We start from the raw sequence: 15,436 nt of genomic DNA, 5'->3' as shown, positions 1-15,436 counted from the left end.
TTTTTTTTTTTTTTTTTTTTTTTTTTGCGGTACGTGGGCCTCTCACTGTTGTGGCCTCTCCCATTGCAGAGCACAGGCTCCGGACGTGCAGGCTCAGTGGCCATGGCTCACGGGCCCAGCCGCTCCACAGCATGTGGGATCTTCCCGGAACGGGGCACAAACCCATGTCCCCTGCATCGGCAGGCGGACTCTCAACCACTGCGCCACCAGGAAAGCCCTAGTGCCCATTTTTTACTTGAAATGTCATTAAACCTTTTCCATGTCATTACATGATCACAGTGATTGTTTCTGATGGTTGCCTAGTATTCCACTGAGCACACTGCCCCGACACCAGCAAGCTTAGAAGGGAAGCCTTCCTGCCTTTTGGAAAGGAGCACAGTTTGCTGTTGGAGATTAGGACCCACCCGGTTAAGAACTAACATTTGGGACGTTAGAAGCAGTCAGGAGCTTCTCTTCCTAGAGCATGTTTTGGGTGTAAAATTCTTCAAACATAGGTGTCATCATCTTCACATGATAAAAAGGAAAAGAAAAAGGCGCTAGGCGGTAGCAAACCTCCTCCTGCACTCCAAGTTTCTGCTCTGTGCTCTGTGTACACAGTTGCATTGAATCCTCCTGGATGGATCCATAATTACCCACTTCCTGCAGTCAAGGAAGCTGAAGTCGAGGGAGAAGATGGTTTGAGTTTACTGAGCGTGTTAGTGATAGAGTCAATATTCAGATGTAGGCTTGTTATACTCCAGATACCCCACCTTTGCCGTTTCTCCTGGTGCTCCTCCACCAAGGAAAGATGTTGACATTTGTAAGACCATGAGTTAAGTCTACAGCAGATCCTGGTTGTGGTTCCTCTTCCTAGATTTCATTAAGTAGAAAGGAGTACAGGAAAGCTAGAAATAATTTTCCCCTCTTTTGTGTGCTAACTAAAATGATCACCCCTGCCAATTAGTTGTGGACTAGTCAATAAGCACTTACTGGGACTTCCCTGGTGGCACAGTGGTTAAGAGTCCGCCTGCCAATGCAGGGGACATGGGTTCGAGCCCTGGTCCGGGAAGATCCCACATGCCGTGGAGCAACTAAGCCCGCGTGCCACAACTACTGAAGCCCGCACGCCTAGAACCCGTGTTCTGCAACAAGAGAAGCCACCGCAATGAGAAGCCTGTGCACTGCAACGAAGAGTAGCCCCCACTCGACGCAACTAGAGAAGATCCACACGCAGAAACGAAGACCCAATGCAACCAAAAATTTAAAAAATTTAAAAAAAAAAAAAAAGCACTTACTGAGGACAGAGGCAGAGGAACTGTGGGTGATGATCCAGACCTGAGGTCAGACTTCCTGTGCTCTCCCCTTCTCTGGATCCTGTGTTCCTCACCTGTATCATAGTAATAGTATTTATACTTGCCACATAAGTGAGGATCACACAAGAGAAGTCATTGACACCTGTTATTGTTAAGGTGGTTGTGGTGCTGTCACTATCGACCTGGTGATGGTGGTGATGGTGGTATTGACGTGTTGACACAGTTGTGGATGTTGTTGACATTGTTGCTGTTGACCTTATTAACTTGCTACCATTACTGACTTTGGTGTCGACTTGCTGACATTGCTGTTGTTGACTTGTTATTGGCTTGTGGGTGCTGTTGTTGTCACTAAGACCTGTATTTCCTTCTTTCTTCCTCACAAGGTGGCTCACGTGGTCCTCAAGGCTCATGCCAGGGCTTGGCACCACTACAACAGCCAACATCGCCCACAGCAGCAGGGGCGGGTGGGCATTGTGCTGAACTCAGACTGGGCAGAGCCCCTGTCCCCAGAGAGGCCTGAGGACCGGAGAGCCTCTGAACGCTTCCTACACTTCATGCTGGGCTGGTTTGCACACCCCATCTTTGTGGATGGAGACTACCCGGCTGCCCTGAGAGCCCAGATCCAACAGGTGAACAAACAGTGCTCCAGTCCTGTGGCCCAGCTCCCTAAGTTCACCGAGGCAGAGAAGCAGCTCCTGAAGGGCTCCGCTGACTTTCTGGGTCTGTCCCATTACACTTCCCGCCTCATCAGCAAGGCCCAAGGAGATACCTGCGTCCCCAGCTATGATACCATTGGAGGCTTCTCCCAACACGTGGACCCTGCGTGGCCCCAGACCGAATCCCCTTGGATTCGTGTGGTACCCTGGGGTATAAGGAGGCTGTTGCAGTTTGTATCCTTGGAATATACAAGAGGCAAAGTTCCAATCTACCTGGCTGGGAATGGCATGCCCATAGGGGAAAGTGAAGATCTCATCAATGATTCCTTGAGAATTGACTACTTCAATCAATATATCAACGAGGTGCTCAAGGGTAAGAATGTGGATATGCTGGTGATTGGAACGTGGGTGATACTTCATCAAGTCTTCAGAGTTTTGTTTTAAGAGACAAAGACAGTCTTCTGAGGAAATGAAGCCAAAAAATAGTATTTGTAGTAATAGTGTGAGTCCTTCATATCAGCCTCCTAACTCTCTCCCTCAAAGGCCTCAAGCCTTTACTTTTATATTCCAGTCCCTACAGCCTCTCTTCTACACTCTGCCTATCTGAGTCCTATCCATCCATCAAGCCTCATCATCTTTTAACGCATTTAGTTAACAAATATTTACTGAGTGCCCATTACATGCCAGACATTGTGCAAGACAGTAGGGGTACAATATTGAACCAACACCATCTTTTCCCAGAGGGGACTCAGAGTCTACAGAGGGACGCAGACAGAAAGTGCAATATATGGTGATGATGGCATTACAGGGTGTCATGAGGACACTCAAGGTGGGGCTCCAGCCCGTTAAATCTTCCCTCATCGCTCCAGCCTTGCCTGATCTTCATTTCCTTTAACGGGGTATAAAATCTACATTCCACATCATTCACTTTGGTCCGCTTAACCTATAGCTACAGTCTCAGTTTTACCTTATATGTTTTTTCATTTCAAGTAAAAAGGAGCGGCAAATAGGTTTCATCTCGTACATCAGTCCTAATCAACTGATAGTGGCTAGTTGTCTGCCTAGAGGGCTGTGTTGAGAAGATTTCGAGGCCTTGTCTCGAATCAAAGAGAAAGAGTTAAAAAGTGATCCCTGCCCTGGGCACTGCAGTAAGGAAAGGAGACCTACATCTCCCTGTTTGTGAGGTCAGACACCCTCACTTCTCCTGTACTCTCCTCAGTATCAAGAAATCCCCTTTAAGACATTATCTCAAGTGATCCTTGAAACTGCCTTGTTCAGTAAATAGGGGCAGATATTCATGGGACAACTGTGAAAACCGATGCTCTGAGAGATTAAATGATATGCCCAGACACCCAGTGAGTGGAGCCATAGGCCCTTCTGTTTCTGGCTCAGCTCTTGCTTCTGCCCACTAACCTATGAGGATTTTATTCATCTTTATGTTCCCAGAGCCTAGCACAGCCTGGGATAAAGTAGGTGCTTACTAAATTTTGTACTGAGTGAATGAGCAATGTTACCTACCTCTTACACAGTCATCCACAGCTATTGCTCTGATTCCTGGTTGACTCACTAGAACATTTTTAATTCCTTCACAGTTCTGGAGGCCAGAAGTCCAAAATCAAGACGTCACTAGGAACACTTTCCATCCAAAGGCTCCAAGGGAGAATCCTTCCTTGCCTCTTCCAGCTTCTGGTGGCTCTAGGCCTTCCTTGGCTGTGGCTGCATGACTCCAATCTCTGCCTTCATCTTCACATGGCCTTCTCCCCTATGTCACTTATGATGATGCTTGTCATTGAATTTAGGACCCACCTTGATTAATCCAGGATGGTCTCATTTTGAGATCCTTAACTTAGTGAATTATATTTGCAAAACCCCTTTTGCCAAATAAGGTTACATCAGTAGTACCAGGGGTCAGCACTTGGATATACCTTTTGGGGGACCGCCATTCAAGCCACTGAATCAGGGAATACATTGCTTTAGCCTTTATTTCTCCTTTTAAAAACGGAATGCGTGATTATTTCATGTCAATATTACTAAATATAAAGAAGAAAAAACAAAAGCAGTTTTTAAAGATTAAATGATTTATGTATTCTGTATTAAACCAAGGAGTCCTGACACTAGCAGATGGGGTACTTTTTCTTTATTATTCATTTTAAGGTAGGGACACACCTTTGGATTGAGACTTATGGCCATAGATGTGGCCTGATGTTTTGTGTGGGTCTTATGGATTTTCCTTTTACTTGTTATGAGGAGGAAAAAGGGTTAATATCTTGGGGGTAACCCAAGTCACCTCCCGAACTTTCACATTAAAAGGAAAACCTTTAAAAAGTAACATCAGCCCTTTGCAACTCTGTCATCGTTTCAGACCCCAACCGAGCCTTGCTTAACAAACACCCTTACTTCTTGCCAGCTCCAATCCTAATTCTCGACAATTCATGTAACCTTGCAGTTTTTGCCTTTATAAGCCTCCCCCATTTTATAGCAGAACACAATTCAAGTGCTTCTTGACTCTGTGTCTCCCGGGCTGCAGTGCTAACAAACCCCAAATAGACACCTCTATTTTAAAAATAATAAAAATAAAAAGCAACATCAGTAACAGACTTTAAAACAATCCCAATTTTGGTTTTCTCCACAGCTGTCAAGGAGGACTCGGTGGATGTTCAATCTTACATTGCTCGTTCCCTCCTCGACGGCTTCGAAGGCCCCTCTGGGTACAGCCAGAGGTTTGGGCTGTACCATGTCAACTTCAACGACAGCAGCAGGCCAAGGACTCCCAGGAAATCTGCCTACTTTTTCACCAGCATGATTGAAAAGAACGGTTTCCTCACCAAGGTAGTAAAAAGACTGCCACCACCCAGTAAAGCAAACGTCCCCCGGAAAATCAGAGCCTTCACGTTTCCATCCGAGGTGCCCTCCAAGGCTAAAGTAGTCTGGGAAAAGTTCTCCAACCAGCCCAAGTTTGAAAGAGATTTGTTCTACCACGGCACGTTCCGGGATGACTTCCTGTGGGGCGTGTCCTCGTCAGCCTATCAGATTGAAGGAGCTTGGGATGCTGACGGCAAAGGCCCCAGCATCTGGGATAATTTTACCCACACACCAGGGAGCAACGTGAAAGACAGGGCTACTGGAGACATAGCCTGTGACAGCTATAACCATCTGGATGCTGATCTGAATATGCTTCGAGCTTTGAAGGTGAAGGCCTATAGCTTCTCCATCTCCTGGTCTCGGATTTTCCCGACTGGAAGAAACACTTCTGTCAACACACGTGGTGTTGATTATTACAACAGGCTGATTGATGGCTTGGTGGCAAGCGGCATCTCTCCCATGGTGACACTGTTCCACTGGGACCTGCCCCAGGCCCTCCAGGATATCGGAGGCTGGGAGAATCCTTCCTTGATTGAGTTGTTTAACAGCTATGCAGACTTTTGTTTCCAGACCTTTGGTGACAGAGTCAAGTTCTGGATGACTTTTAACGACCCCACACACCAGGCATGGTTGGGGTATGGCTCAGGGGAATTTCCCCCAAACGTGAACGACCCGGGCTGGGGACCTTACAGGATTGGCCATGCAATCATCAAAGCTCATGCCAGAGTCTATCACACTTACGATGAGAAGTACAGGCAAGAGCAGAAGGGGGTCATCTCTTTGAGCCTCGGTGCGCACTGGGCAGAGCCCCAGTCGCCGGGGGTCCCCAGGGATGTGGAGGCAGCTGACCGAATGCTGCAGTTCTCACTGGGCTGGTTCGCCCACCCCATCTTCCGAAACGGAGACTATCCCGATGCCATGAAGTGGAAAGTGGGGAACAGGAGTGAACTACAGCACTTAGCCACCTCCCGCCTGCCCAGCTTCACTGAGGAAGAGAAGAGGTACATCTCAGCTACAGCCGACGTGTTCTGCCTCAACACCTACTCCTCCAGAATCGTGCAGCATGCAACACCCAGGTTAAACCCGCCCTCCTATGGAGATGATCGGGAGCTGACCGAGAGGGAGGACTCTTCCTGGCCCCCCACAGCAGTGAACAGAGCTGCATCCTGGGGGATGCGAAGACTGCTCAACTGGATCAAGGAAGAGTATGGGCACGTCCCCATTTACATCACTGAAAACGGAGCAGGCCTGACAGATCCGGAAGTGGAAGATACCAGTAGGATATTTTACCACAAAACCTATATCAATGAAGCTTTGAAAGGTACGTGAGTGTTCATGTCCCCCTTACAAAATCTCCCAACACCCACATGTCATGTGCCTGAAATGGTTTGGCAGAGTGGATTACACACCATCAACAGGTCTCTCTTTTATACCCTAATTCCATAATTCTTTCCCGGTCTGGGGTTACATATCCCTTTGGGAATCTGAAAAAAGCAGTGGTCATCTCCCCAAATGTACACAACAGGGTCCCACAGGAGTATTCTCATGGGTCCATTCATTCATTATTGAGCAACTACTATGTGACAAGTTCTATTCTAAGTGCTGGGGACACAGCAGTGAACAAAATAAACAACTTTCTGCTGACATGGAGCTTATATTCTGGTGGGTTCCATGCACCCTAGAGCAATAAACTCTTCTCTAATTCACATTTCTGTATTTAACTTCTAAAGTAGGCTGAGACTCTTGAATTTCAGACATGTCCCTTTACCCCAATAAAAGAATTTGATTTTGCAAAGATCAGTCATTAATACTTGCTATGGGGGCATCAGTGTTGACAAAAAGAAAGAGACTAGATGATCTATCAGGGCACACATTACTTGTGCGCCCAAGTTGGTGGTTTAGGACTACCTGCAGTGAGGAGTGCTCCTGGTGTAAAGCTCTCCTCTGCTGTCTGTGGAACGTTCCCAGCCTACAGGCTCGATGGTGTCGACCTTCGAGGATATGCTGCATGGTCCCTGATGGACAGCTTTGAGTGGCTAAATGGCTACACGGTCAAGTTCGGACTGTACCATGTTGATTTTAAAAACGTGAACAGGCCTCGCACAGCAAGAGCCTCTGCCAGGTACTACACGGAGGTCATCATGAGTAACGGCATGCCGCTGCCCAAGGAAGACGAGTTTCTATATGGACAGTTTCCCAAGGGCTTCAGCTGGAGTGTGGCTACCGCTTCATATCAGGTGAGGAGTTCAGGGCAATTCACCATCTACAGCAAACCTACTATGTGCCAGGCTCTGGGGTCAGGGCTAGAGACGGCAGGTGGGAGCAGTGGATTTTTATAGACCTGTGGGAGGGAAGTACGGGTACCTTGCGGGGGGAGTCTGGGAGGCCCTTTCCCCAGACAGCCTGGCTTCTTCACATCCCCAAATTCAGGCGGGCCATCACAGTTACAAGGGCTGTGCTGAGATGGGTGTTAGCAGGCCAGATGGAGCAGGTGGAGCCTGGAAGAAATACTTAGGCAAAGACATGCAAATATGAAGATTCTCTTATTTGGACGCCTTTATTTCTCACCTAGTCTCTTCCCAGCAGACAGTTCGATCAAAATGGCTATCACATGGGCCTGGGCGTTTTCTGATGTCCTAATAACATCATACCTCTACCTTATTCATGCTAAATGAAGCTCACTAATACAGAAAATATAAGGATTTACTTTTCCTTAGAAAAAAAAGAAAGATAAAAAACGAAGAGTGACTTGCCCAGGCAGCTAGGGGTGTGACCCTGCTTTACATCTTCTGCCTCCATTTATTTTCTTTGATACAGGAGTAGGGGTTTGTATTCTCAGTGTGGAACCTGGGTGGTGTCAGTGGTCTGAGCTGACTTGACTCTGGGTTGCTCAGCCCTTGGATTTTTTCTAGGTGACCATAGCTGCTGAAAATGTTTCTGAGGAAGGTGAGGGTAGCTACCCCCAGACGACCAGACTACCAAGGTATAATGAAGTCTCAGACCAAATTCTGCCATATCCAGACATATGTTAACTAAGCACACAAACACAGGACCTATTCATGTATCCTATTCCATGGCCTGGAGAAAACCTCAGCTCTTGGTCCTCTTCGGTGCTCTGGTCAACACTGTACATGAAAGGTTCACTTGAGGAAATGCCAAGATTTCAGAGACAGGATCCTGTTGCTCCAGGGAGACAGAATCTTCTGTAGCAGAGTTTCTTCAGCTGGGTTTGACTGACATTTGGGGCTGGATAGTTCTTTGTTGTGGGCCTGTCCTGTGCACATGTAGGATGTTTAGCAGCAAACCTGGCCTTTACCCACTAGATGCCAGTAGACTCCTCCCCCAGCTGTAACAATTAAAAATGTCTCCAGACATTGCTAAGTGTCTCCTCAGAGACAAAATAGTCCCTGGGTGAGAAACCCTGCCCCACAGGTTTATATCTGGACTTATTTATTCTAGGGCTAGGGTTAGGGACTTATTCTAGGGCACAGGTTGCAGGCCTGAATCAATTATTACTATGATAGTTGACAAATGGTGATCTTCTGAGTTCATCATTGCTTTTATATTTATTAGGTGGCATTCAAAAGAAAGGTCAAGCTTTGTCTTTTCTCCTACTTCATTATTTACATTTTACTTTTATGTAAATATATGTTGATATATATCATCAGCATGGCCTTGTGAAGTCCTATTTTTTTTCTAATGGGTTATACTTTTGCTATTATTATGTATGCAGATGCTTAAATCGTCCACTTTTTGCCTGGTGGATTGTCCTTTAGCTGGATCCTGTGTCCTTTTGACATGGCCCATCATTCTTTGAGCACTCTGTTAATTCTATCTGGTGCAACAAGATGTTCCAGGCTCATCTTGTATCTTTTCTGCCCCAGCCCTGTAATCAGCCATTTCTCTAATGAGCCCTGGTTCCTTTTATTGGATAAGGGCATTTAGAAACCAAGATCTGGGTGCTAGGTGTGCTCACTGCTACTGGGGTGTCATTACTTCTAGGCCCGCTCAGTGGACAGAGCTAGGAAATGCATGTGTGTGTACACACACACACACACACACACACACACACACACATACACGTGCGTATATATCTAGTTCTACATCCACCCAAATCTTTATGTACGTTAAAAAACACACTGATACCTCCAATTGCAATCCAACTCTACAGGGTTAATGCTGGCCTTCCCACTTTTCATATTTGTATCTCTTTTCTCCAATGATGAGAAATCTAGTCCCTAATATCTTCAACATAGTCACTTATTTTCTTAGTCCCCCTGCATTAACTAGTCTCCCAACCCCCAAGCCATCTCCTGCACCCAGATGGACCACATGGGGTGCATTCTAGGGCCTGCCACTCTCAGAGGGGCTGTGCAGGCCAAGCCTGGACATGTATTCTTGCTGAGAATGCCAGCACTACCTTAGCTGCAGCCAATCACAGAGTATCACACTATATATGCTTAAGTGTTTTAAAGTAAATTATAACACCATTGTAAAGCAATTATACTCCAATAAAGATGTTAAAAATAAAATAAATTATAGAAATTACACCTCTCAGACTACGTAAGCCCATAGGTAGGCGTTTGCCCGGTGGCTTGTGGTCAGTTTACAGATTAGGTGGGAGGAGGAAAAGGAGGCACAGAAACAGTGATACACATCCTGATTAGAAACTCTGCCTCTACATCTGGCATCATTGGGATTTGTTTGGCTGTGATTGGGGTTGAGGCGTGTGGAATTGTTCATTCAAACTTTTAGTGAGCACCCACCATACTCCAGACACTGCTGCATTGACTGCTGGGCCACCAAGATGAAAGACGCAATGCCTAGACCTCATCTTGTAGGAAGAAAGCCAGTCAGCAAGCACATAATTGTGCAGTGCAGCTTGACAGTGCCGTGATGTTCAGAAAGTATGTACAGGAAGCTGTAGGAGTTCAGAAATCGGGGGGTGGCAGAGAAGGTGATGCCGACTTATGTCCTGACTCAGGACTCACCCACTGACTGGGAAGGGCTTGACTACATGACTTGCTTAGACCATGTCTTGTCATCTTGAGATCGAAGGTGCGTGGAGAGCAGATGGCAAAGGGCTCAGTATTTGGGACACGTTTTCTCACACACCACTGAGGATTGGGAATGATGACACTGGAGACGTGGCCTGTGACAGTTATCACAAGATTGCCGAGGATGTGGTCGCCCTGCAGAACCTGGGTGTGACCCACTATCGCTTTTCCATCTCTTGGACTCGCATCCTCCCTGACGGAACTACCAAATACATCAATGAAGCGGGCCTGAACTACTACGTGCGGCTCATCGACACGCTGCAGGCTGCCAGCATCCAGCCCCAGGTGAGTTGGGGCCCTGACCGGGCCTTGGCCAAGTCCCCTGGGAGCCAGCTGGGCTGGAGAGCCCATTTCTTGTGTGAAAAAATGCTATTTTCAAATTTAATTTTTGAATGATCAGTAAAGATTTTCCTTCTGCCCCTGACCTCTAGCCATCTGTTTCCCTCACAGGTGACCAAGTTTGCTGGGTTCTCAGGTCCTTTTGTGTATGTGACCAGTAGGCATGTGTATATGTGTATGTATATGCCTTTTCCCCTCTTTTTTCCTAATGGTATGATACATACAGTTTGATACTTGCTTTTTAAAAATTTTTTTATTTTATTATTTATTTGGGTGTGCCAGGTCTTAGTTGCAGCAGACGGGCTCCTTAGTTGTGGCACGTGGGCTTCTTAGTTGCAGCTCACAGGCTCTTTAGTTGTGGCACGTGGGCTCTTTAGTTGTGGCTGGCGGGCTCCTTAGTTGTGGCATGCATGTGGGATCTAGTTCCCTGACCAGGGATCGAACCCGGGCCCCCTGCATTGGGAGCGTGGAGTCTTAACCGCTGCGCCACCAGGGAAGTCCCGGTACTTGCTTTTGTTTAACAATAGTTCTTACAGATATTTCCATATCCATACATAGTTTCCTCATTTGTTGTTTTTTTGTTTTTTTAGTTATGTGGTAATTGTTTGTACCTTACTTCTCTAATCACTTCCCTATTAATGGACACTCTTCCCTGTGATGTTTCCACTCTTTTGCCATTATAACCAACACTACAATGAGTAACCATAGATACATAATTACACTAGGGTGGAAGTTTATCTGTAGAATATGGTTCTAGGAGCAGAACTGCTGAGGCAAAAGTGCACGTGTTTTTAAGCCATGAGTTATTATGAATAATAATACAGAAGCTCATTTGTGGGCTTCTTTGCTGTCACCAAATCTTTTACATTTTACTTGGGAGCCTAAGAATACTTCTCCTTTACCCCTGGGCCATTTATGATAAAGGGCTGGAGGGCACTAGTTCTATGATACTGTGTGTTTCCTCTGCTGTATTGACTGGAGATTATGCACTGCAGCCACAGCATAATCTCCGCATTGAAATCCCCCCACCCCAAAAGCAGAGATTTTTACAAATAAAAGTGCTACCTGGACTTCTCACACTGCTAACACTGCAGGAACAAATCATCCATGCAGCGTTTATTACAGCGCGTGTGAGCACTAGCTGTGATGGAGAGGGGAGGGCCAGTGGCTGCCCTGCACGAGCCCAAGATCTGGGGGGAAACAAGCTCCATTACACAAAACAATTCAGAACATCAGAAAGAACACACCTCAGGGCTAAATGATTTTGTAGTTCTTATTTTTTTAAATAGATTTCAATTTATTTATTTATTTTTGGCCATGCCACGTGTCATGCAGGATCTTAGTTTCCCGACCAGGGATCGAACCCAGGGTCTTGGCAGCAAGAGCATGGAGTCCTAACTACTGGACCTCTAGGGAATTCCTGGTAGTTCTTAAGGGCATTGAGACACCGCAGAAAAGAAAAGTGCTGTGGCCAGAAAAAGCTTCAAGGAGGTATGGGTCTTGAAGAAAGAGGACAGTCTGGGTGGGTGGGCAGGCAGGGGAAGGGTATTTCAGGCAAAGGGAGAGACTGGGTCTGAGCTGAAGATGGTTGGCAGCCCGGTGGAGACTGAGGACAGTGGAGACCCCTGGCATGGCCAAGATGGGGTGTGTCAGGAGCATCAAGGGAAGACCCGGAGAGAGGAAAGGCTATGACACGGACATGGCCATAGGGGCCCCTCTCCAGCAAAGGGTTCCCAGGTCCTCAGAAAGAACCTCCAGACAGATGTCCATGGGGATGCCCCTTTACAAGCAAAATGCCTCAGAGCCTCAGACTCTCAGTGCAATCTATCCCAGAGGTTCTGAAGCTCCAGCATTTCGGATCCTTGACTACAACCATAGGTAACATTTGCTGAAGAGGGGGCAGGATGTCAGCCACTTTTCATGTCCTCTGCCATGTGGTTTAGGCCTCACAATGATTCCGGGACATGGAGGTCTCAGTGCCTGAGCCCGGGGTCACACAGCTGGTAGGTGGCAGAGCTGAGACTCAAACCCAGGCTTCTCTGATCCAGATGTATGAATTTCTCATGCTTCAACACTGCTGTCTTACCCTTCCGGCCAGAGAACCTTTGAGGCTTATTTGTCACATCATTCATCCTCAGCTTTAGCAGTAGACATTTACGCTGGTTCATACGGCATTGCTGGCTTCCCATGAAAAGGAGGTTGACGGAAATGCTGATCTTGCTTTTCCACAGGTGACCATTTACCACTGGGACCTGCCGCAGGCACTCCAGGACATCGGAGGCTGGGAGAATGAGACGGTTGTACAGCGGTTTAAGGAGTATGCAGATGTGCTCTTCCAGAGGCTGGGGGACAAGGTGAAGTTCTGGATCACACTGAACGAGCCCTATGTCATTGCTAACCAGGGCTATGGCTATGGGACAGCAGCTCCAGGTAACGGTCCCAGACCCCCCTTGTCAGCTCTTCGGAGTGTGGCATTCTCAGCACCACAAAGACATGAAATCCAGGTGGCCCTGGAGGAGGCGGCTACGCAAGCCCGAAGGCTCCCCCGCCTTCTGCTCAGGGCTGTCTGGCAGGCAGCAGACCTTCCCCCTTCTGACACCGCTTTTGCTGAACATGAACTTCACGTCTCAATACATCCAAATCGCTCCATTGCTCTCTCTGTACATCTGATCTGCCTCGGATAGGAAGCTGCCTGAGATCAAGGGTGTGGACTATCGATATAGGAAAGGACAATACATCAGACTGTACAGATCCACAGTGTTTTTTCCAACTCCAAAAATGCAAAAGTTTCCAATATATGATTTGGCTGACCTGGGCTTAACCTGACTTGAACCAGTGTGAGGTGACATCCCACTTAGAGTGAACATTCAAAAGTTCTGCACGAGCAGTGCTCGTTTCGGCAGCACATATACTAAAATTGGAAAAGTTCAGCCGCAGACGTATTAATGTCCTCAATCATGGGGAGCTGTCCTGGGGCCTGCCAGCGTCACATGTAACTATGTTATATCCAACTTATTACTTTTCCAAGACACAGAAACCTTTTAATTCCAAAATACATCAAACCCTGGGTTTTCTGTTTTTTTTTTAATTGAAGTATATAGTTGATTTACAGTGCTGTGTTCCTAAGAGTTTTTAATAAGGAATTGTGGACCTGTCCTTGTCCCTGGAGAACCCTAATTTTCCTTTTCTTGAGTTCTGAGCCTTAGAGAGTAAATTTGTGTTCATTTATGTGATTCCTTGGGATTACATGTAAAAGCTGGAAAGAGCCACGGGGAGATCTGCTTCGACCCATTAACAGATGTATCTCCCATTGGTCTTTGGTTGACGCTTTGGTTTATCATTCCTTCAACATATGAGAGGCAGCCTCTCTCATAACATTTGCTTTCAAGGAATCTCTGTGTCGGCTGCTTCCATCAGCTGTACTCTCCAACTCTCACTTTCACTGTGGGTCCCCGCAGAGTGCCAGGATGTCACCTCCTGAGGCACACACTCTTCTGGGTACTTTGCCTGTGACATATGAGCCACTCTTCGGGCAAGGGGTACAGAAACCAACACCTATCAATCAAGTGCCTTCTCTTTGCCAGACACAGTACTTCTGGGTGCTTTGCACACACAACTGTTTCATTTCCTTCTCCTAAGAACTCTCTGTTGTTCATTTTGCAGAGGAAGGAACTGAAAGACTGAATTACTCACCCAAAGTTACCTGGCCAGCTTTAAGAAGTGGAGCCAGGATTTGAATTCCATTCTTCCTAAAACCAAAATCTTCAGCCTTTCTCCCAAACACGAAGAGGCCATTTATAGGCAGAAAGTGATATTCTTGGCCACATTTATTCTTCACTGACATCTATGTGTATATTTCCAGGAATCTCCTCCAGGCCTGGCACTGGTCCCTACATTGCTGGCCATAACCTAATAAAGGCTCATGCTGAGGCCTGGCATCTGTACAACGATGTGTACCGCGCCCGTCAAGGTGGCATGATTTCCATCACCATCAGCAGCGACTGGGCTGAGCCTAGAGACCCCTCCAACCAGGAGGAGGTGGAGGCCGCCAGGAGATACGTTCAGGTCTGTTCTTCCTCCGGGCATTGTTCTTACTCTTGCTCTTTTCCCCTCGTCATGATCTAATGGAAACAGAATTAGATTGCGAAACAAAGATTTAGGATCTAGGCCCTGCGTTGCTATTACCTTATTTTGTGCCCTTGGGAAAATCATCTAAACTTTTTGTACTGTAGTCTTCTCATCTTTGAAATGGAGGTGACCTAACTACCTCATAGGTTTGCTGTGATGAAAGTTCTTTGGGGTTGAGTTTTCTTTCAAGTCTTAAAAAAATCATTTATACATATAGCTCTTACTGGATGCAACACTGGCTTGAAGCTAAATAAGAGAAAGAAATTCTGCCTTTTCAATCTGTGGTTTGACTATAGGAGCTAATAGAACTGGGTTGCAATATCACATTTCGCCTCTAGGTGTCACCATCTGATTTTTACTTACTCTGCCTAAGAATTACCTTAAGTTGGGGGCTTTAGATTATGTGAAACTCATTAGCGCCCCTAATTTTCCATGAGCTTCACATAAGGACATGAATCTTTTGGTCATGGAATCTTGCTCCTGGGAAGTGGAGGCACAAGTAAGCAGGTCCCAACAACACGGCCCACCCTTATTTCAGCCTGGGCCCCTGAAAGACGAGAGAGAGAATGGTGCTCTTCATGCCATAGCTTTTCCCTGGCTCCTGCTACCGTCTCTGAAGAGGTCTGAAGGCACCCTCTCCCATGTTTCAGCATCAGGAAAGAAAAGCAAGCTTCTCTCTCTCTCCAGATTGCTCCCCGCTTTTAAAGGCTCTGAGGAGGAGTCCGCAGACTGTGGCATTTCTGAAAGGACACCAATGGCCTTGGTTTGCCAAATTCTTCACAAACGAACTTGACAAAGGTGGTCAAATTAAAAAGTGCAAACAAGAACTTAATGTCCCATTTGCTAGCCAGCTGGGGGGAAAGCCTTGGAACAAAATTAATTCATTCCCTCATTTCAGACTCACAGAACTGGTGAATTAGAGCAATAATTTGTTTTCAGAAATCAAAACCAACCTCAGGAAATGTTAGGCTGTAGTCTCGTTTATCACAGCTCGTCTGTGAACTGTGATCCTGCAGCTCAGGTCTATGATACGCATGTCCCCTAATAAAATCAGCTTCCACGGAAACAATTTCTCACCTCAGAGTGAACTGAAGCTTCTACC

At 46.6% G+C, this 15,436-nt stretch overlaps 1 protein-coding gene across 2 annotated transcripts in view; it reads left to right on the top strand.

Moving 5' to 3' along the window:
* Positions 1-15,436, top strand: part of LCT (lactase) — a 73,654-nt gene that overhangs the window by 49,636 nt on the left and 8,582 nt on the right. For both annotated transcript variants that reach the window (XM_007129484.3, XM_028477447.2), the window contains 6 exons: positions 1,676-2,321; positions 4,581-6,131; positions 6,779-7,047; positions 9,862-10,152; positions 12,438-12,636; positions 14,069-14,271. In XM_007129484.3, the coding sequence (XP_007129546.1) occupies positions 1,676-2,321; positions 4,581-6,131; positions 6,779-7,047; positions 9,862-10,152; positions 12,438-12,636; positions 14,069-14,271 (3,159 nt within the window). The remainder of the gene's footprint in view (positions 1-1,675; positions 2,322-4,580; positions 6,132-6,778; positions 7,048-9,861; positions 10,153-12,437; positions 12,637-14,068; positions 14,272-15,436) is intronic.

The sequence above is a fragment of the Physeter macrocephalus genome, chromosome 2, assembly GCF_002837175.3.
Source record: "Physeter macrocephalus isolate SW-GA chromosome 2, ASM283717v5, whole genome shotgun sequence".
Lineage (NCBI taxonomy): Eukaryota > Metazoa > Chordata > Mammalia > Artiodactyla > Physeteridae > Physeter > Physeter macrocephalus.
Note: the sequence above shows the minus strand (reverse complement) of the source record. Positions and strands in the feature narration are given on the sequence as shown.